This window comes from Leguminivora glycinivorella, chromosome 1, assembly GCF_023078275.1.
Source record: "Leguminivora glycinivorella isolate SPB_JAAS2020 chromosome 1, LegGlyc_1.1, whole genome shotgun sequence".
In the NCBI taxonomy this organism is placed as follows: Eukaryota; Metazoa; Arthropoda; class Insecta; order Lepidoptera; family Tortricidae; genus Leguminivora; species Leguminivora glycinivorella.
The window spans coordinates 13,598,718-13,620,097 of NC_062971.1; the positions used below are offsets into that span (position 1 = coordinate 13,598,718).

General features: G+C 37.1%; 1 protein-coding gene across 9 annotated transcripts in view; it reads left to right on the forward strand.

Annotated features, from left to right (window-relative positions):
- LOC125227867 (phosphatidylinositol-binding clathrin assembly protein LAP) overlaps window positions 1-21,380 on the forward strand; it is a 48,690-nt gene that overhangs the window by 20,746 nt on the left and 6,564 nt on the right. For 3 of the 9 annotated variants that reach the window (XM_048132247.1, XM_048132279.1, XM_048132253.1), the window contains exons 3-13: window positions 6,767-6,842; window positions 11,370-11,390; window positions 12,946-13,048; window positions 13,378-13,545; window positions 13,884-14,022; window positions 14,135-14,280; window positions 14,418-14,595; window positions 15,279-15,335; window positions 15,932-16,115; window positions 17,269-17,400; window positions 19,846-20,136. In XM_048132247.1, the coding sequence (XP_047988204.1) occupies window positions 6,767-6,842; window positions 11,370-11,390; window positions 12,946-13,048; window positions 13,378-13,545; window positions 13,884-14,022; window positions 14,135-14,280; window positions 14,418-14,595; window positions 15,279-15,335; window positions 15,932-16,115; window positions 17,269-17,400; window positions 19,846-20,136 (1,495 nt within the window). The remainder of the gene's footprint in view (window positions 1-6,766; window positions 6,843-11,369; window positions 11,391-12,945; window positions 13,049-13,377; window positions 13,546-13,883; window positions 14,023-14,134; window positions 14,281-14,417; window positions 14,596-15,278; window positions 15,336-15,931; window positions 16,116-17,268; window positions 17,401-19,845; window positions 20,137-21,380) is intronic. The other 6 variants (XM_048132294.1, XM_048132300.1, XM_048132260.1 and 3 more) reach the window with 5 other exon arrangements.

Genomic DNA, 21,380 nt, shown 5'->3' on the forward strand with positions numbered 1-21,380 from the left:
TTATTAAGACGCCACGAGTATTTTTTGACTCAGTTAAACACCGTTGTATACAATACTTTTTCTACGACCATGCACTTACTTTTGAATAGTTTTCTAGAATAACTTTCGTGAAATTCGCACTGTTTCCTATAAGTATTTTGACTTATCCTCTGCAATGTTTCTGCACTCACCCTGTCGCTCGCACTCCCCCGCGCCGCCGCCCGCGGCCCGCTATATCCCTTAACTTAAAGGCTACCTAACAATGCTTTAAGAGCTATATCGTATGCGTGGGTGCGCGGGGCGCCGGGCGGGGGCGAGCATCTTTTATGTAGGGTTTTAACGATCTATGCACAACACGGTAAATGACGAATAACAACACGGGAGTAGAAAAACATATTAAACGATTTAGTGGAGACTATATTAAACTGCACAGCTGATCGACAAATTATTTGATAACATTTTCATTGTTAATGTCTTAATCTCGAATAATTGCAGACATTAATGTCATCAAGTTTATGATTAACATTTTCAGTACAGATGGTGCTTTTTTTACGCACTAGTGCGAGAAGTGGTTCATTTCTTGTCAGGTCGAATCTTCGGAGGTCCATCTGTACTGAAAAACGTCGTTCGATACACGTGCGAAAAGGAAATTCGTAACTCGTGTCGATTTAAAACACTCCCTTCGGTCGTGTTTTAATTTATCGTCTGCCACTTATCGCACTAGTGCGAGAAGTGCCTATCGCACTAGTGCGAGTAGGCCGTGCCTATCGCACTAGTGTGAGTAGGCCGTGCCTATGTCGAAACTTCAAAGGGCCATATGTACTGAAAAACGTCGAATAACATACGTGCGATGAGGATTTATTCTTGTGCTGATTTAATACACTCCCTTCGGTCGTGTTTTAATTTATCGCCACTCGTTTCGAACTTCCTTTTTTTCGCATTTGTACCGTAGGTCATGTACTATCAGCTGCAAAAGTGCATGGCGAATTTATCAATGAATTCATTCATAATTTCTCCATGCACTTTTGCAGCTGATGGTGATGGTACCTACTAATAATACAACTTTAGTTTTATCATTAAGACCGCCTGTTTCGTGTTGCTTCCTTGTTTGTATTGTTGTATTTTATCAAGGTGTGCAATAAAGAGTATTTGTATTGTATTGTATTGTAATGTCATTATGTGGCAATTGCAGGCCAACGCATGGTTGTAAAGAAATCATGCAACTTGATTGTTTTGTAACTCTTTCCGTTAAAAAAGCCAGCTGATCAAGTGACCATTAATCAAACGACACTCATTAACTCGTCGAATTGATGAAATCAACGTGTAAACCTGCTCACTTCATTTTAACCTTGGGTTGGATGAAGCGCTCTACGGTTGCTTTGAAGAAAACACCTGTTTATGTTAAAAATATAAATATATGTGTACACACATATTTGTACAGGGTGTCCACTTTCTGGAAAGTCAGGGAAAAGTCAGGGAAGCTCATAGTGGTGATGGAAAGTGAGGGAAAGTCAGGGAAATGATTTGGAGGTCAGGGAAAAACTTGGCACCAAGAAAAAAAAAATCAAAAAGTATTTAAAAAATAATATGATTTCTTGGGTTGACCACATCCATGACAGCAAAGATCGATTCCCGGTAGTGATTTTAAGGCAACTTAAAATTGTCACTTTAGACTTTTCATTACAAGTATAGTACCTGGCTTCCATCCCAGTGATTGCTAATGAGAGATGTCAGAGATCAGGGTGTCCACTTTCTGGAAAGTCAGGGAAAGTCAGGGAAAAGTCAGGGAAGCTCATAGTGGTCATGGAAAGTCAGGGAAAGTCAGGGAAATGATTTGGAGGTCAGGGAAAAACTTGGCACCAAGAAAAAAAATCAAAAAGTATTGAAAAAATAATATGATTTCTTGGGTTGGCCACATCCATGACAGCAAAGATGGATTCCCGGTAGTGATTTTAAGGCCACTTAAAATTGTCTCTAGACTTTTCATGACAAGTATACCTAGGCTAGGCTAGGATAGGTAGTACCTGGCCTCCATCCCAATGACTGCTAATGAGAGATATCTTCATGCTCTAGCTGACCTTAATTTATCCGGCCCAAAATCGTAAATGCGGAAAAATCCACTTTTTTTTTTACATTGCGTGCCCTACCCACATATTCCAAAATGGCGAAGGGGGTCGCGAATAAATTCAGTTATTGTGATTCAGATTAACTGGAAAGTTGCACCAATGTCACCATGTACCTCCAACATGCATAAGGTAGGTGCTTCTGTTAGGGCGATGTGAAAACGACAAAGACAAAGTTACATTGCTGTCCAAATTCTATCTATCCGACAAATCCAAAGCAGAGCTCCTCATAAAGCTAATGGCGCAAAACGTCACATAGAGGCCCAATTTGTATGAGTCAAAGGAGCATAGGAGGATAATAAGCGTGACGATGAGTTCAAATACTTGGAAACCTAAAGGCACATGTAGTGGCAAAACACCTAAATGGGCATCCCGACGCTGACAAAGAAAAAATTTCGCGCTCGCTTCGCTCGCGTTTACTATTTTTCATTTCATAAATTTAAAATCCCTTTATTTTTCGTGAAAGTTTCGTGAATTTTTCATGAAATTTAAGTTTTTTTTGGAAACATTCCGCAACTTGCACATAACTACTCTGCTCTGATAGACTAGGTACTTCATTTTGTTTCCTATGTTATGTACAATATAAAAGGGGAAAAAAATTCGCACTCGCTGCGCTCGCGAGATGTTTTTTCTGGTGTAGGATATCTAAGGGCGCTGAAACTCAAACTCGCTCTACCCTGATGCACGGGCCGGCACTGGTATAGCCAAAAGTAAATGGCGATAACTACGAACTACAGATTTCGTTTACGTTAGTTTTATAAAACCAGATATTAAAGTTTAATAGTTAACCTTAGGTACAAAAGTATGAACTGCCTTGCAAATTTTAATATTTCGTACTTTAGAACACACACATATTCCAGAAAAGAATTGGATTGACAGACGGACAGACAGACGCATGAGTGATCCTATAAGGGTTCCGTTTTTCCTTTTTAAGGTACGGAACCCTAAAAATTTTGTTAGGTTTTTTCAAGACAAAAAACCGTTTTTTTGCAACCCTAAGCAAAAGTGGTAAAAATTAAAAATTTGGTCAGGGAAATTTTCTTAAATGGTCATGGAAAGTCAGGGAAAAGTCAGGGAATTTTTTTTGGGTTTAGTAGTGGACACCCTGGAGATATCTTCATGCTCTAGCTGACCTTAATTTATCCGGCCCAAAATCGTAAATGCGGAAAAATTCAGATTTTTTTTACATTGCTTGCCCTACCCACATATTCCAAAATGGCGAAGGGGGTCGGGAATAAATTCAGTTATTGTGATTCAGATTAACTGGAAAGTTGCACCACAATGTCACCAATATCTGGGCAACCGAGCTTCGCTCGGTTCTGTTTCGTATCCTTGACATGTGTCGCCATCTAGTTCAAAAATGAATAGTACCTACATCGAGCGAAAGAATTCTCAGCCTTAACAACACAACTACTCCACACGAGATGGCGCGCATTTCGCCACAAAAACTCAAATAGTGTATTTTTCTATTCGTTTTAGCCTTGACCTGTGTCGCCATCTAGTGTTTGCAATAAATAGTACTTACATCGACCGAAAGAATTCTGTCTTAACAGTACAACTACTGTACACGAGATGGCGCGCGAAGAAAAACGCATGAAAACTCGAAAATTCGCGTTTTCCGGGACCTAAGGATAAGTTAGACCGATTTTTCACCCCCAAAAACCCCCACATAACAAATTTCTGCGAAATCGTTAGAGCGGTTTCCGAGATCGTCAGTGTAAATAAATATATATATAAATAAATAAATAAATAAATAAATAAATATACAAGAATTGCTCGTTTAAAAGTATAAGATATACAACATTCATAATTTGCTTTTGCTAGGGCGATGTGAAAACGACAAAGACAAAGTTACGTCGCTGTCCAAATTCTAAGTATCTATCCGACAATCCAAAGCGGAGTTCCTCATAAAGCCAATGGCGCATAACGTCACATATTTAGAGGAGCAATTTTGTATGAGTCGAAGGAGCATAGGAGGATAATAAGCGTGACGATGAGAGAACTTCAAACACTTGGAAACCTAAAGGCATGTAGTGGCAAAACACCTAAATGGGCATCCCGACACTGAAAACAAACAAAATATTTCGCGCTCGCTTCGCTCGCGTTTAGTATTTTCCATTTCATCAATTTTTATTCCCTTTATTTTTCGTTAAAGTTTCATGAAATTTAAGATTTTTTTGGAAAGTTTCCGCAACTTGCGCATAACTACTCTGCTCTGATAGACTAGGTACTCCATTTTGTTACCTATGTTATGTACATAATAACTACTATCAGCCCCAGGAACGTATAAAAGGGGAAAAAATTTCACGCTCGCTGCGCTCGCGATTTTTTTTCTGGCGTAGATTGCCCAAGGGCGCCGAAACTTAAACTCGCTCTACTCTGATAGAGTGCACTGGTATAGCCAAAAGTAAATGGTGATACCTACCAAACTACAGATTTCGTTAATTTTAGTTTTATAAAACCAGAAATTAAAGATTGATAGTTAACATAAACATAAAAAAACCGTAGGTATAAAAGTATGAACTGCCTTGCAAATTTTAATATTTCGTAGAAAACAAACATATTCCAGAAAAAAAAATCTGTGACAGACGGACAGACAGACGCACGAGTGATCGAGTGATAGTAAAAACTTATTTTTTTTCAGGTTTTTTTTTTCAAGACAGAAAAAAAGCCGTTTTTTTGCAACTCTAAGCAAAAGTGGTAATAGCTGAATGAAAATTTGGTCAGGGAAATTTTCTCAAATGGTCATGGAAAGTCAGAGAAAAGTCAGGGAATTTTTTTTGGGTTTAGTAGTGGACACCCTGTTGTATAATATATGTCGAATAGTTTACGAAAGTAGCGAACGAAATAGGTGCATCACTCTCAACCCCAACCCAATCGGCCTTAGCCCAACTTTTTTAGGGTTCCGTAGTCAACTAGGAACCCTTATAGTTTCGCCATGTCTGTCTGTCTGTCCGTCCGTCCGTCCGCGGATAATCTCAGTAACCGTTAGCACTAGAAAGCTGAAATTTGGTACCAATATATCAATCAAGCCGACAAAGTGGTGAAATAAAAAGTGAGAATAAATGTTTTATTAGGGTACCCCCCCTACACGTAAAGTGGGGAGTGTTTTTTTTTGTCATTCCAACCCCAACGTGTGATATATTGTTGGATAGGTATTTAAAAATGAATAAGGGTTTACTAAAACCGTTTTTTGATAATATTAATATTTTCGGAAATAATCGCTCCTAAAGGAAAAAAGTGTGTCCCCCCCCCTCTATCTTTTGAACCATATGTTTAAAAAATATTTAAAAAATCACAAAAGTAGAACTTTATAAAGACTTTCTAGGAAAATTGTTTTGAACTTGATAGGTTCAGTAGTTTTTGAGAGAAATACGGAAAACTACGGAACCCTACACTGAGCGTTGCCCGACACGCTCTTGTCCGGTTTTCAATTGGTCGACACAGTTCAAAATAACCTACACGTTTCAACGTACCAGCTATACATTCAAATAACTTAAACACTTCTAGTTTCTACTATAACCTGAAACGTGCCGAAGTTATCACAAAATAAGTGATTCGACCACTTGTTCTTTTCAGATAACATACAAAATTAAACAAGAATGCAAAGAATGCAATTTTCTACACTTATATCGGCGATTACTTTCGCTTTCGTCTTTCGCTGTCGGTATGGTTACTGTAAAACTGAGTATTACGAACACGATTAAGAATGTGATAAGTCTTACTCACAGAAGTTCCCAAAAATTTATCTTTTTTTAGCCAGCGTTCCCACTTAAGCGTCGCGTGTCTCGGGGCGAGCAACGGACGTCCGCGCCACGCCACCTGAGTGTAATTCAAAAAACGTCTCAGTACATTTTGTATAGGAAGGACGTAAGACGCGCCGCCAAGCGGCGCGGTGCGCGCCACACCGCCGCCACGCCACCAGAATTTCTCAAAACATACTTTATCTTTTCCGTTGCGCGCCCCGAGACACGCGACGCTCTGATGTGGCCGGTCCCTTATGCTGCCGTGTAATATATACGTCGATGAAACAGTTGTATCAATAATACAACGCCTTACTCATGGCTATTGATGCCTTAACATTGCTTTCTTGAAGGTAATAATATCCTTGTCCAAATCAATGGTTCACAGAGGTGGACATCGACTGAAGTTCTTTTACATATTATTTGAAAAATAAGTATAAAAATATTGTTAATATTTGTTCATGCGCCTTCCGCATTAAAAATTTCTTGCTTATCGAAATCCTGCAGGCGTTGTTTACCGATAAGAAACAAATATTATATAAAAAAGTGGAAGTACTAGAAGGAGGAAATTCTAAACGAGTGGCTATAAATTAAAACACGACGAACCGAAGGAATAATATAAATTATGTTTTACCATAAACACAAAAGTAGTATATAGATTAATTTGTCTTAAGAAAGCAAATTTGTATATTTACAGCGATTTCGCAGTTTAATGAATCCAGAGAGTAGGATCAGAGAAAAACTATCGAATAAACTTTTCAAAATATGTTACGGGTACAAAGTACATGCATGAAGAATTGAAGACCATATAGTTTATTTTCGAAAATTAACAAGTAGATAACTACAAATTAGCTGAGGCTTGCCCAGAAAGAAGAAATTGGTAACATTTTTTTAATAATATATATTTTTCTTTTGTTGCAGAGGTTCACACAATATCTAGCATCAAGTAATTCAACATTTCAACTAAGTAATTTTCTAGATAAAAGTGGAGTTCAAGGTATGTATCTGTCTTCTTAGAATTCTTATGTAGACTTTAAAAACTCACTCGTAATTTATTTGAAAACGTTTAACTAGACTGCAAATAAAATGACATTTCTCCTAATTGTACGTTATTAATTTTATATTATTTTTGCAAATCTGACAGTTAAAAGCGTTTCGTCTTTGTATTTTAACAACTGCTAGTGGTTTGCTGGTTTGCCCTGTATCTGTACAGAGGGTAGTTGACTTCCTGCTCCGCCGGAAATGAAAGGTGTGCATCAGAATGACTGACCAAAGTGGCAGATCGATGTTGGAGTACCATCAGCATTTACTACCTATTTGCTACTATTTACTACCTATATTGACATATTTGCTACCTAAGTTAGAAAAAAGATTTTCCAAAAATAATGTGGAGTCATTCTGACGTCAGGATGACTGCCCAAACTGAGTATGTCGGGGTTGGACCCCCTAATTTGCAACAATGTATATACTATGATTTACTACCTATTTGCTACCTACACATATATTTTTTTCAGATTTTTTAGGTAAAAAATAACGATTTTATGAGCAAAGTATTATTTTTAGAGATTTCTTCTATAAAGTGGGCAGTCATTCTGACGTCAGGATGACTGCCCAAACTGAGTATGTCGAGGTTGGACCCCCTAATTTGCAACAATGTATGTACTATGATTTACTACCTATTTGCTACCTGCACATATATTTTTTTCGGATTTTTTAGGCAAAGAATAACGATTTTATAAGCAAAATAGTTTTTTTGTAGAAATATGTTCCATAGAGTGGGCAGTCGTTCATACTTCAAGTTGGGCCCCCTAATTTGCAACATTCTATGTCCTATGATTTACTATCTTTGCTACCTACATATAATATCTATATATTCTCATTTTATTTTTTATAAATAAAATCTGAAAACATACATAATATTATGTAGGTAGGCAAATGGGGCCTTGGGGCCTATATTTATTTCATTTTATTCAATTTTTCATATTTAAAAAATCTGAAAACATACATATATTATGTAAGTAGGCAAATGGGTAGTAAATCATAGGACATAGAATGTTGCAAATTAGGGGGTCCAACTTGAAGTATGAATGACTGCCTACTTTATGAAACACATTTCTACAAAAAAACTATTTTGCTTATAAAATCGTTAATCTTGGCCTAAAAAATCCGAAAAAAATATATGTGCAGGTAGCAAATAGGTAGTAAATCATAGTACATACATTGTTGCAAATTAGGGGGTCCAACCTCGACATACTCAGTTTGGGCAGTCATCCTGACGTCAGAATGACTGCCCACTTTATGGAAGAAATCTCTAAAAATAATACTTTGCTCATAAAATCGTTATTTTTTACCTAAAAAATCTGAAAAAAATATATGTGTAGGTAGCAAATAGGTAGTAAATCATAGTATATACATTGTTGCAAATTAGGGGGTCCAACCCCGACATACTCAGTTTGGGCAGTCATCCTGACGTCAGAATGACTGCCCACATTATTTTTGGAAAATCTTTTTTTTAACTTAGGTAGCAAATATGTCAATATAGGTAGTAAATAGTAGCAAATAGGTAGTAAATGCTGATGGTACTCCAACATCGATCTGCCACTTTGGTCAGTCATTCTGATGCACACAATGAAAGCGCTCTGTATCAGTGTACGCGATCGGTCTGTTATCTCCCTGTGTAGAATTCAATGTTACATTTTATAAAGTTCATTTACAAACTCCTTTGTATTCGAGTCTGATATTGATAGTAGGTATCATAGACGATCCACAGGAAATAATATATTGACTTCAAACGTATAACGTTAAAAGTATTTAGTATCCAAAATATACTCCGATATACAAAGATAACTCCGTATACTCTGAGAATAAAACGTACCTCGGAACCATCAAGTAAAGTTGGTCTAGACGGCGAATATTATTTGGCAATTTTAACACAAATATAAAACTAAGTTAAAAATTTCAGCCAAATTGTCAAAAATGAGGTTGAAAAGTTTCAATCCCGAGTCGAGAGATGCCAGTCTAACTTCTCATAGCCCTTGACTATGCGTGGGTAATCGGGGAAATCCTATTACGCGGACACGTATCGCGTATGCAGCGTAGGGGGATTTGTACGCAGACATACGTTTTAATTTATCGTCTAGTCCGTCGGGCGCCACTAGGCCGACACACCATTAATATTGTATTCTCAAAGCATACAGACCCCCTACTTGTACACACCTGAAAATATGTCACTAAAGTCCAACGTTGTTCTTATTTGATTTAATAAAGCCCTACTTCAGCATTCAGGAAACGTAACACCAGCCACGTCCGTGTAACAATTAACTAAAAAACAAATCTTGACTTATGTAACAAATAAATTATCATGGGCAAGTTAAGGCATGATATGACAGTACTCAGAATAAAACCGCCTTAGGTATACTCATGAACTATTTTCAATTCATAATCATCCTTCTTGAGAATTTAAAAACCGCATCTAACATCTAAAGGTTAACGTTTATTTTTAGGTTAAAGTCAACAAGTCTATTACAGTGGCTGCGTTGTTATATAATTTTCCTTTAAACAGCTACACGATAAACATGTAGTGTATGTTAGGCAAGCTAGGCACGTATCTATACCGAATTTATTAGGCTTTAACGACTAGGATCTCAAGACTCGAGAGGGCTTCTCCTTCTGTTTATGACAAAAAGCTACGGCTTTTCATAAAGTGCCACCGAAATACAATCGAATACATAAAACGCATCATACATACTACAATACCTTTTGCATTGCTTTTGTTCTCTTGCAAATAATATTATTATAATGTGCTAGTGTAAAAAATAAACCGAGATTGTTATCACACTATGATACCGCAGCGTCATCTTGCTAAGTTAATCGACCAGAGCTCAATTATCGGTACATATTCCTTGAGTCATAGATCCATGATACCTGCAAGGATGCTGACCTCTAGTTCGTTGACTCGATCTAACCTAGCATAGTTCATGATTCTTTTTGACACGCATTGTAAACAGCGCGTATGTAGCATGAAGCGTGTTTCGTTAGCCTTTGTTTTGTGTAGTTTTGAATAATTTTATCTCATAGCTCGATCGTTTTAGGCCTGTCCTGCGAAACTAAGCAAACCGCTGTTCATAATCTTGTCATAATCGCAGGCAAAAACACCTAACTAATTAGGGAACACATCATTTCATTGTTATAGTTATAATGTTATTTTACAGTTGTTTTCCTTTTTAATTAGTACCCAGTTATTGGGCCAGAATTTCATGGTTATGGTGTACATAATTATTTTTGCAGCTAATTGATATTTTAGTAAATATTAAACGGAATTTAATTAAACGTCGACTTCGCTATATAGGCATGTAGTTAAATTCATCTGTTAAAATAATAAAAATGGGCAGTTGCTGATAAACCTGATTAATTGATCATTCAGACTAGGTTTCGCATTACCAACAAATGGCTTACATATTCGATGTCGTGAGTATTGTTGTCATAACAACATTTATGTAATACATTGACTTTTTTAACTAGAAATTTTAGATTGTTCTGAATTTTTTCGACGACGTTTAGGAATGTCATTTTATTAGCAAATTACGACTATTTTTTATTTATTTCAAAGGATGAATTTTAAGTACTAGGTACCAATATATACAGATTATAAGTAACTGATTTTAAATATAACATGAAGCAAAATTGAAATACTTATGTAAATTGACATCATTGCATGGCCTCACCAAAATTTATATTGCAAGGGAATGTGATTTTTTTCAAATTCACTTACCTATATGTAATTAGCATGTGTTGACGTGTAAATATACAAAAATATATACCACAAGACCACTAGCAATACCCATGCAAGCATAAATAATGAATATACATTACGTTGCATGATAATGTTAATATAGTCAGCATAATTTCAGCAAGTGTGACAAATATCTAGTAGGTAATTCAAGAATAAAATTATTCCTAAGTATGCATATAAGTAGTTTTACAGTTCAGTTGTTTCGGGGCGTCATCAAACATATCCGTTTGTCAATTTACTAATTTGGTGATGAGTTGATGACTATTAAGACCTGTTACAGTACTTTATCATTAAGATTTCATTGCTCTGATAACTTTTTCTTCCTTAAAATATTTTTATTTGAAGATAAGTAAGTAGTATAGTAGGCGTTGTAATAAGATTTATTGTTTTAAGAATAGACAAGTGGAAATCAACTTCTAAGGATGCTACTGTAGATTTAGTGCCATTTAGGTATACGACGTAACATAATTAAGACTTTTAGAATATTCACTAAACATATCGACACAAAACAAGCGTCTATCATTTATTATGAGGTACGTAGGTATATTCAACCTTCTAATAGGACATGAATGACATGATTCTCCCATACATACACGTTGAGATTTGGCGAATTTCTACTAGTTTTTAAGTATTGTCTGAAAGGTGTGATCTCTTCTATTCTAACGATGATATACTGTACATTACCACATGTGTTTAACTGAATATTTTTACTTTCCTATCGCTTATGGAAAGGCGCGGCCGGTGCACGGATCGGTAAGTTGCAGGATGGCCGCTTTTAGTGTCTGTCTGCTTTCTTGTCTGTCTGTAGTGTGAGTAGAGCTTGGGGAGACTGATATTTTTGCACAGAAAAGCACGCTCCATGAATCCAAGATTTGGTATTGTTTTATTCACTTATTAAAAGTTAAAACGAATTAGCAGAGTAACAAAAATAACATAAATAAAATATAAATATTGGGGGACACCTTACAAAAAATCAACCTAGCCCCAAACTAAGCGAAGCTTGTATTATGGGTGCTAGACGACTATATACATAGAAAACATCCATGACTCACGAACAAATATTTGTGTTTATCACACAAATAAATAAAGAAGTTATTTTATTGAAATTATAAATCATTGAAAAAAGCATAGGGTACCTTTTAATCTGTATTAGTTGGTATCCGACCATCATGATAATAAAACAAACATTTTGTATTTGTTTGTAGGCATTTATGTTCTTGCTGTTTATCTTGGATACGGCATAACAAGAAAGACTGATACCGATCAATTGGGTTACTTTTTTTGTTTGTTTGTTATAAATGAATATCTATCATCATAGAATATGACGTAGCTTTGCATTAACGCTGTTAATTAGATTCGTTTTTTACACTGTTCGTGTAGTTTTTTGTTGGTATTTTACAGTTGTGATTTTAATTAAACAAGCCTGTTGATTGTTAAGTTAATAAGCGTAAAAATAGTAATGCATCTAATTAAGAAAACTTTATGGACGTGTGTCTGTGTCTATACATAACAAACTTAAAGATACACTTTGTCCATTTAACAGCAATAAAAGATAGTATAACGGCATCACCGCAATACCTATGAGTTATTGGTATTGATAGAGTCCCATTGGCACAAGTATATTATTTGATTAACCTTGTTTTGCACTCACCAAGCTGTACCTATATCACCTTGTTATTGCACTTCACTTGATGCACATTGCACTGAATTTGATCACACATATTACCTTTTATATTTTTCATCTGGTATGCGTTTATTATTTTCGTGTTAAATGTTTACTCTATCTGTGATGTAACTGTTCTAAATAAAGATAGCGAAGTCATTGCAGATTTCTCGCAATAGTATCAAGAGCTACTGCTAAATCTCTAGATTTGATACTGATTTGTTTACCATCAAAATAGCGAATGCTTACACCAGCGTAAATCTACTTGGACAGCTTCCAATAAAATATTGTTAACTACGTAAATTGGCAATGACTTTCTTTATTTTTATACGTTATATGCGTAGAATGCACATTATGTACACGGTAGTTACATGGTTTTATTTTTTTAATACTGCCTAAGATTTTAATGGTAATGTTATTCAGCTTGAAGAATCAAAATTATACAAGCTACTTTCAATCACAAGCCAAAAGGCTATGTAAGAGTATGTATCATATATAAAATACAGCGCCTTCCATAGTATGCATGTGACTATCACATAATATATGTTTGCTTTGTCGTCACGTCGTCACGCAGATATGTGCTTTGAATGTAGAGTAATTATTACTTATGGGTTGATTTTAATAAGTATGTTATTTTCTATGCAGGCTATGACATGTCGCCATTCATCCGGCGGTATGCCAAGTACATGAATGAGAAGGCTCTGTCCTACCGAACGGTCGCTTTTGACTTCTGCAAAGTCAAAAGGGGGTAAGTCTAATAAATTAATACTTCGGAGTTATGTATAGGTAGCAGTGGCGGCTGGTGAAAATTTCTGCTAGGCAACACTGAGCACAAAAAAAACCTACCTTAACATTAGGTACTTTACTAGTAATTAATTTTAGGCAAGCCGGTGGGAATCGGCTTGTATGAACCAGCCGCTGCTTGAATAGTAATTGCGGTAAATGCAAGCAAACCCATTTAAATTAATTACTTCGTGGAATGTCAAATGCTAACATGCTTAAGCTAAAGCTCTTAACATTAATATATTACCTATTATTGTATAGTTAGAGTACAACATACAAATGTATACGTTCTAGGAAGGAGGAAGGCTCTCTCCGTATGATGAACGCGGAGAAGCTGCTAAAAACCTTGCCAGTCCTGCAGGCACAGCTGGACGCGCTGCTGGAGTTCGACTGCAACGCCAACGATCTCACCAACGGCGTCATCAACATGTGCTTCATGCTGCTCTTCAGAGATCTCATCAGGTAATGTGGTGCTGTACGCGGATTGACGCTGCTGCAGCTCGACTGCAACACTAGCGGCCTCTCTGACGGCTTCATCTAAATGTGCTCACTGTGTGCTGTGTGGCTGTGTGGTCTTCGGATATCTCATCACCATCAGATATCTCTGCCAGTGCTGCATGCAAGTATAGCCCGATTCCTGTCATTAACATAAGTTTAATGTTGGTCACTTATTTTTCGGGAGCGCCTTTTGAAATAGCCGAATTAACAATGAAATACCATTTTATTATAGTATGTATATGTAACACTATTGTACACTGTACAATTGCCACTTTTTGACTGAAGGTCATATTTTATTACAGATTGTTCGCATGCTACAACGATGGCATTATCAATCTACTGGAGAAATACTTCGACATGAACAAGAAAAACTGCCGCGACGCTCTCGATCTCTATAAGAAGTTCCTCATCAGAATGGATAGGGTCGGAGAGTTCCTAAAGGTACAGTGTACTCCATTGAGCGCTGAATTTCTTTCTACGTAGTGTTTTTCTCTAACAAAATAGCGAAATGTCAAGTTAGGGCTTATAAAAATATTTCTGTATACATTTTCAGGTGGCAGAGAACGTGGGCATAGATAAAGGTGACATTCCGGATCTCACGAAGGCGCCAAGCAGTTTGTTAGACGCGCTCGAGGGACATTTAAATACACTGGAGGGCAAGAAGGGATCTGCCGCCAACACTCCCACTCAGACTGCCAGGTACAAAAACCTTTTCGCTAAAATCGAACTGAAATGGTAGATTAAATTAAAAAGACGCCTAAAGTAGTTATCAAGACGACAAAGAAAGATGGCAGTTACTATATTGACTGACAATTTCTTTTTATTTTGATTTCAAGTGCGCAAAAGAACGTGGCCTCCGTAATGGGAGCGCTATCATCCACGTCCTCGTCTTTCGGCAACGTGGCGGCTTCGTCGCGACTCGACAAGGCCTCAAATGGCGCCGGCCTCTTCATAGATGACCCGCTGGCACAGCAGGCGCTGGCCGAGGAGGAAGCTGCTATGAACCAGTACAAGGTAACTAAAATAATGAAGACTGTAGAGCCCTCGACAAGGCCTATAAGTTCATTGGACTCGCTTGAAGACAACACAAACCGCTGGCTCAGCAGGCGTTAGGTGACGAAGTCAACATTAATCAGTATAATTAAAAAATATATGAATTTTGTAGCGGGCTATAGGAAGGAATATCTTTCAAACTGCAAAAATTGCTAGTAGGCACCAACTAAACAAGCCGTCATTCCCGTACGAAAGTATCAAAGATCAAAGCTATTATGAGCATAAGCACTGCCATTTTGGCTCCGGCGTTACTCGACATGGTCCTTAATCAGCGAAAATAAATAAGGTAGAAAAACGGGAGCACCGTGGTTACTGTCTCTTTACTTTTCGACAATTTCCCGAATGGTACTAACCTTTTCATAAGCGACACGCTGACCTCGTTAGCAAAGGCTGCGTGGGACTGTTAGGAGTCCGTTTAAGTTTTTATGAAGGTTTCTACTATATTATGTTGCTTCAAGATGACAACGTATCACCTCTAAAAGTTACGGTCATTACTGTGGAATCAACAATCATACCACTTACCTTACATAAAGGATTTTCCAAAGGAAATTCCAGTCTAATCTTTATTAGACAGTCACAACAGGTGGTTATCATAATATACCAAAATCGATTCACGGTGTATTTTCAAGTGGCATACATTTCAGGTGCATTTATTGCAAGGGGAGGAATGGACAGGCGAGGAAGACCTTTCCGTCATTATAGTAAGATATGGACATCGTTGGTTATGGGACGAAATGTTGCGCTTAGTTTTATGTACCAATATTTTCTTGTGTGTGTGTTATTTCAGCAATCATTCATATATTTTATGTAGGTATGTATTTTTATATAATATGTATTACAAAGAAAAGATTAGACCAATAGTCGATACTCAACATTCACAATTGCTTTAACAGCCACGTACTTTAATGTTTCTTTTTTTAATCACCAAGATTACCCTTTCATTAGCATTTCTAACGTGTACAATGATGTATTAACACGAATTTAATAGTTATTTTATCAAGTAATTAAAGATCCTTTCCCTTTCATTCTCACCAAATGTTTAAATCTTAGTATTTTTGCTATATATCGTTTTTTACATAATATTTCTTCATCCACTTAAGCTTATGTCTTCCTAGAGTCCGTGGTTTGCGGGAAAATGTTGGTAACCTCTGCTTACATTTGTCCTATATTCGATCTGTGTGTCATCGACGGTCATCTCGTTAGTCACATCCATTTTTTTATAGTTTGTCCATGTGTTCCTTCCGGTGACGGTACACACCGCAAAAGACCTTCAAAACAGCAGCCTTATCCCTTTCAGAACAAAGTCCAGTCTCCGACGAATGCGGCGAACAACCCGTTCCTGTCATCCGCGCCGCCAGCCAATCAGAACCAGTCCATCGTGGACCTGTTCGGGCCGACGCCGGCCGATGGCGCCAGCGCCGCAACAAAAGCTTCGGACGACTTGTTGTCGCTCGGCAATCCGTTTGCTGACATGTTTGGAGGTAAGTACAGATTCCAAAGTTTTTTATTGTCAAATCAAATTTATATTTTTTTTGTAATTTTTTATCAAAACATTGAGCATTACCTTCCAAAGAGACATTAAAAATAATTCTAGATCTATGTACCGTCACCAGCAATAACATGATAGGTACTCTTTGAAGGCTGCAAAAACTGTGACGCCCTCTTATGGGCCTTATGGCTCTACAAATAAGATCGTGTTCGATATTATTACGGCCTTCGAAGGAGTAACATGTTATTGCAGGTGACTGTACGAAGATCTATTTGTAATATAGTAATCTGGTCTGAAATTATCATACACAATGTTAAAAATAAAACTAAAATGTATGTAACTTGTTAATAAATTAATGTTACTTAAACTGATAGTAAGAAATGTTTTATAATAACTAGAGCTGTTTAACTGACATCATAGTTGAGATTAATAATACTAGAAAATAATAGTTTATATTATAGTATGTATGGGTTCAGGTAGAAACATCATATTATTGAGGCAATATTTGAACGAATTTATCACTAAGCTAAAATTATTTGAGTCTACTTAGCTTAACATCTCGCCTGAAGATGAAATATTTTAAAAATTCTTCAAGTATTGCCTCCCAATAATACAGCACAGTAATATATTGATATCCCTAACACTGTACATAAAGCACATCCCAAGCTTCTGGGGATGGTGACACCACAATCTTTCTGTCCTACATATTAATGCAGTCAGTTAAATCTCAATATTTTTTTAAAGAACAGAACATCGACAGAAACAAGCACACTATAAATTTGTACTATAGGCATCAACCTACAAACAACAGAAAAATATACTGCTACGTTTGAAGAAAACCTATGCCTCTATAGACCCCTTTACCTTGTTTGGTCTACAGAGTGCAAATAAAATACACAAAGTACACTCGCCAAACATAACTTTTTCTTCTCGTTTGTCAGTCAAGTACTCAAGTAAAAATATAAGTATTTTGTCAATGAGTCTGATTCTGCAGTGAATTTTCAATGTTGTAAATTCTGTGCAGTAATAGGCTTAGACGGACTCTATTTTTTGATAGAAATTATATTTTTGTACAAAGTGAGGCAGAAGTGATATAAAATCAAATTAGGTGACTGCATTTATATATTGGTTGGGCAACTTTCTAGCGGCCCCTCAGCCAGCGCCGGTGTGGCCCCAGCAACCGACCAACGGTTTCACGCCGTTCCCGCCGCCGCAGAACAACACTTTCGTCTCTGAGGCTAACTTCTCTAACGTTTTCAATAACACTGATACCACAGGTGAGGCGAATGTAGTTTTAGTGTTGCCGTGTGATAGGTACATAATGCAAAGGGCCTGGCCGGACTGCCATGGTAAAATCGCCCCTGGCTAAATATGAAATATTGATATGCAGGATTATTCGTATTGTTACTACATGTACTACTACTGGATATTATGCCTCAAACTGTTTCCGTTTACGAAAAAAATTAAAAAAAAGAAATTTTGTTTTTTATTTTTTTCTTTAAAACCGCGTATCCGATTGAGTTGTTCTTTGGATATTTTATAGATATATTAGGGATACATCAATAAAAAAAAAATTAACTTCCTGACTTTTTGTTAAGTACATTTTTTTTTAAATTTATGTTTTAAATATTTTTTTTTTACCACATACGAGTTAGCGACACCTACTATATTTTTATATAATAATCGCCATTTTATACTCTATTACATATATTTTTATCAAAAATATTAGTTTGGATCAACAATGTCAAAATAAGTTATTTATATATTACTAGTATTACCCTTTAGTACGTTGCTCCTGGAAAGTGATGTATGAAAATTTTGGCATAATTAATGGAAGATTTTTTTTTAATTGGGATATGTAGATTATAGGCCGAAGTTATTTTTCATCAACCCTCCCCACCCCTCCCCCTCTGCGTCACCCCTCTACCCCCCCTTAAAGAGCCGAAAATGCGGTTTTTCTCGATTTCTGACAAAACCGATGAAGATACAGAAAAAGCGTGTAGGAACGAAGTAATCCTTAATGAATTTACTACAAATCTCTTATAAACATTTTAGTGCTAGCACTTATAGTTTTCGCGCAATCCGTCACGAAAGTTGCTCCTTTCTGCAATTTTCTTTAATGAATGATAAGTTTTCTCCTTAAATGCTTACGAAATCGTCGGTTTGATAGTACTAAAATATTATAAACTCAGAATGAATTTCAGGGGAAAAAAATCACTACCATGGGCGGGACTTGAACTCACGGCCTCTAGATTGATAGATATGATAGATAAATGACGCTAGGGGTACCATTGATTCATATAGTAGAAAGCTGAAAGATTCGCTAGAAACTAGGGATGAGCTTTTGGTGGCTCAGTTGGTAGAGCCCTCGAGTTTCTATCCGGAAGCCGTGAGTTCAAGTCCCAACCATGGTAGTGATTTATCCCCTTAATTTTATTATAGTCATGAGTTTACAATATTTTAGTCGTATCAAACAAATTTCGTAAGCATTTTGGGACAACACTTTAATATTCTTTAAAGAAAATTGCAGAAAGGAGCAACTTTCGTGACGGATTGCGCGAAAACTATAAGTGCTAGCACTAAAGTGTTTATGAGAAATTTGTAGTAAATTTATTAAGGATTACTTCGTTCCTACACGCTTTTTCTGTATCTTCATCGGTTTTGTCAGAAATCGAGAAAAATCGCATTTTCGGCTCTTTAAGGGGGGTAGAGGGGTGACGCAGAGGGGGAGGAGTGGGGGGGGGTTGATGAAAAATAACTTCGGCCTATAATCTACATATCCCAATTAAAAAAAAATCTTCCATTAATTATGCCAAAATTTTCATACATCACTTTCCAGGAGCAACGTACTAAAGGGTAATACTAGTAATATATAAATAACTTATTTTGACATTGTTGATCCAAACTAATATTTTTGATAAAAATATATGTAATAGAGTATAAAATGGCGATTATTATATAAAAATATAGTAGGTGTCGCTAACTCGTATGTGGTAAAAAAAAAAAATTAAAACATAAATTTAAAAAAAAATGTACTTAACAAAGAGTCAGGAAGTTAATTTTTTTTTATTGATGTATCCCTAATATATCTATAAAATATCCAAAGAACAACTCAATCGGATACGCGGTTTTAAAGAAAAAAATAAAAAACAAAATTTCTTTTTTTTAATTTTTTTCGTAAACGGAAACAGTTTGAGGCATAATATCCAGTAGTAGTACATGTAGTAACAATACGAATAATCCTGCATATCAATATTTCATATTTAGCCAGGGGCGATTTTACCATGGCAGTCCGGCCAGGCCCTTTCTTTATGAAAGACGCAGGCAATGTTCATTATAATCTAGATAGTTTTTAAAGTATTTTTGGCAGCAGGTGGCAGCAATAGTTGCAGTCTTCAAACTATCCTAAAATGACATCGCTGTTACAGGATCAACATATTATTTATGCACTGATGACGGTATATTTGATAAAGTATACATTTCTTATCACATGGCAACCATTTTCTTCTATTTTCACACTTTTGTAAATTAGAACTTTCGTATAATCTGGTGATGGTTTAGTGAAAACGTTTCGTGCAGTATATTGACTTAGAATTGATTGTGATGATAATAAATAGAAGAATATTCTAAAAACTTTAAATTACTGCATTACAACGTTTTCACTCGTACATACACATATTATTATATGTATCTATTTCTTATATATGTAAATTTCTTGCAAGCTGCCGCGGCAAACCCGTTCATGGGCATGGGAGATCCCACCCAACCTATCTCAGCTTCCCCCGCGCGGCCGCCGCCGCCCGCGCATCCCCCCCAACCCAAGTCCGCGTTCGACGACCTCGAGGACGCCATGCGCATGTCGCTCGGCGGCTCGCCCGCCCGCGCCATGCCCGTCACGCAGCAGCCCATGGCCGCGCCGCAGCCGCAGCCCTACGGCGCGCCCGCGCCCGCACCCGCGCCCATGATGTTCGGCTCCCCCGCGAGGCAGCCGATGGTGCCGATGGCCGCTATGGGTTCGGAAGCGTTTGGATGGATTGTTTTGAGTGCCCCGTTGTTGTCGTGTGCTTCTTTTTCGTTCGCGTATTAAAAGTGCCTCGGTCTCGGAATGTACGGCGTCAGATGATCGATAATTAATGAGATAATGACGTCCTTGTAAAATAACCATTTTTTCATCACACTTTAAATGTGCTATTGCACGCAGGCGGAGCGTTAGTTATAGAAAAATCGTTCTCCCAAGGGAATAATGAAATTTCTTGTACCGTACTTAACTTTTTTACATCTATTTACATAATTTTTACATTGCGAGTGTGATGAAAAACATGGTGTGTAACTCGGGGAGTATGAATATTACTAACTCGAGTCTTTAAATCGCTCCGGCAAGCCGTCGCGATTTAACTTACTCTCGTTAGTAATATTCAACTTCCTCCCCTTGTTGCACAATGTACTATTTTGGCCTTACAGACTATTTAGGGCGACTCATTGACTACTGACAATGTGACAAAATTGATTGTCGACTTACATTCATCTGACGCTTCGTCATTTTAACTACGTTTTGATAGCATTTTTTGCGGTATTCGTATTAGATCCTGCACTTTAGTGCCTCGCATCTAGCTCTACACTACACGCTAGTTACAATTCGCTAGTAGGTTGTTTTAATGTCTGTACTTAAAATATTAATGTGTCGCTTTTACATAAATTACAATTTATTTCATGCACATTAAGATTTTTATGTTTAATAGCATCAAACTTTTCATTCAGTGATCCTAAATTTTATTAGATCTAGATTTTAGTTTATTACGTCTGAATCCGAATTCATTCATTGATTATGTGCTGGCAACGCCATCTGTCATCTGTCGCTAGCCCTAAATCACCTGAATCGATTCGGTGAGGAAATCGAATCACACTTCACAGGGATAGCCTGGGGGCGCCACAAGCGTTTAGTAAAATAGCATATTCTTGGAAAAAAATGCCTGATGTCACCGTGACCCACGTGGCAGAATGGCTCAGGAACCTGCCGCGATAGTAGATGCTGGTTCGACTCCAGCGTTGGGCACTGGAGGTCTTAGTCAGTTATTTTTAGTATTTGGCATTTATTTCAGTTTATAACATGTGCTGTTACAATAAGTCATCATCCTCTTGCGTTATCCCGGCATTTGCCACGGCTCATGGGAGCCTGGGGTCCGCTTTGACAACTAATCCCAAGATTTGGCGTAGGCATTAGTTTTACGAAAGCGACTGCCATCTGACCTTCCAACTC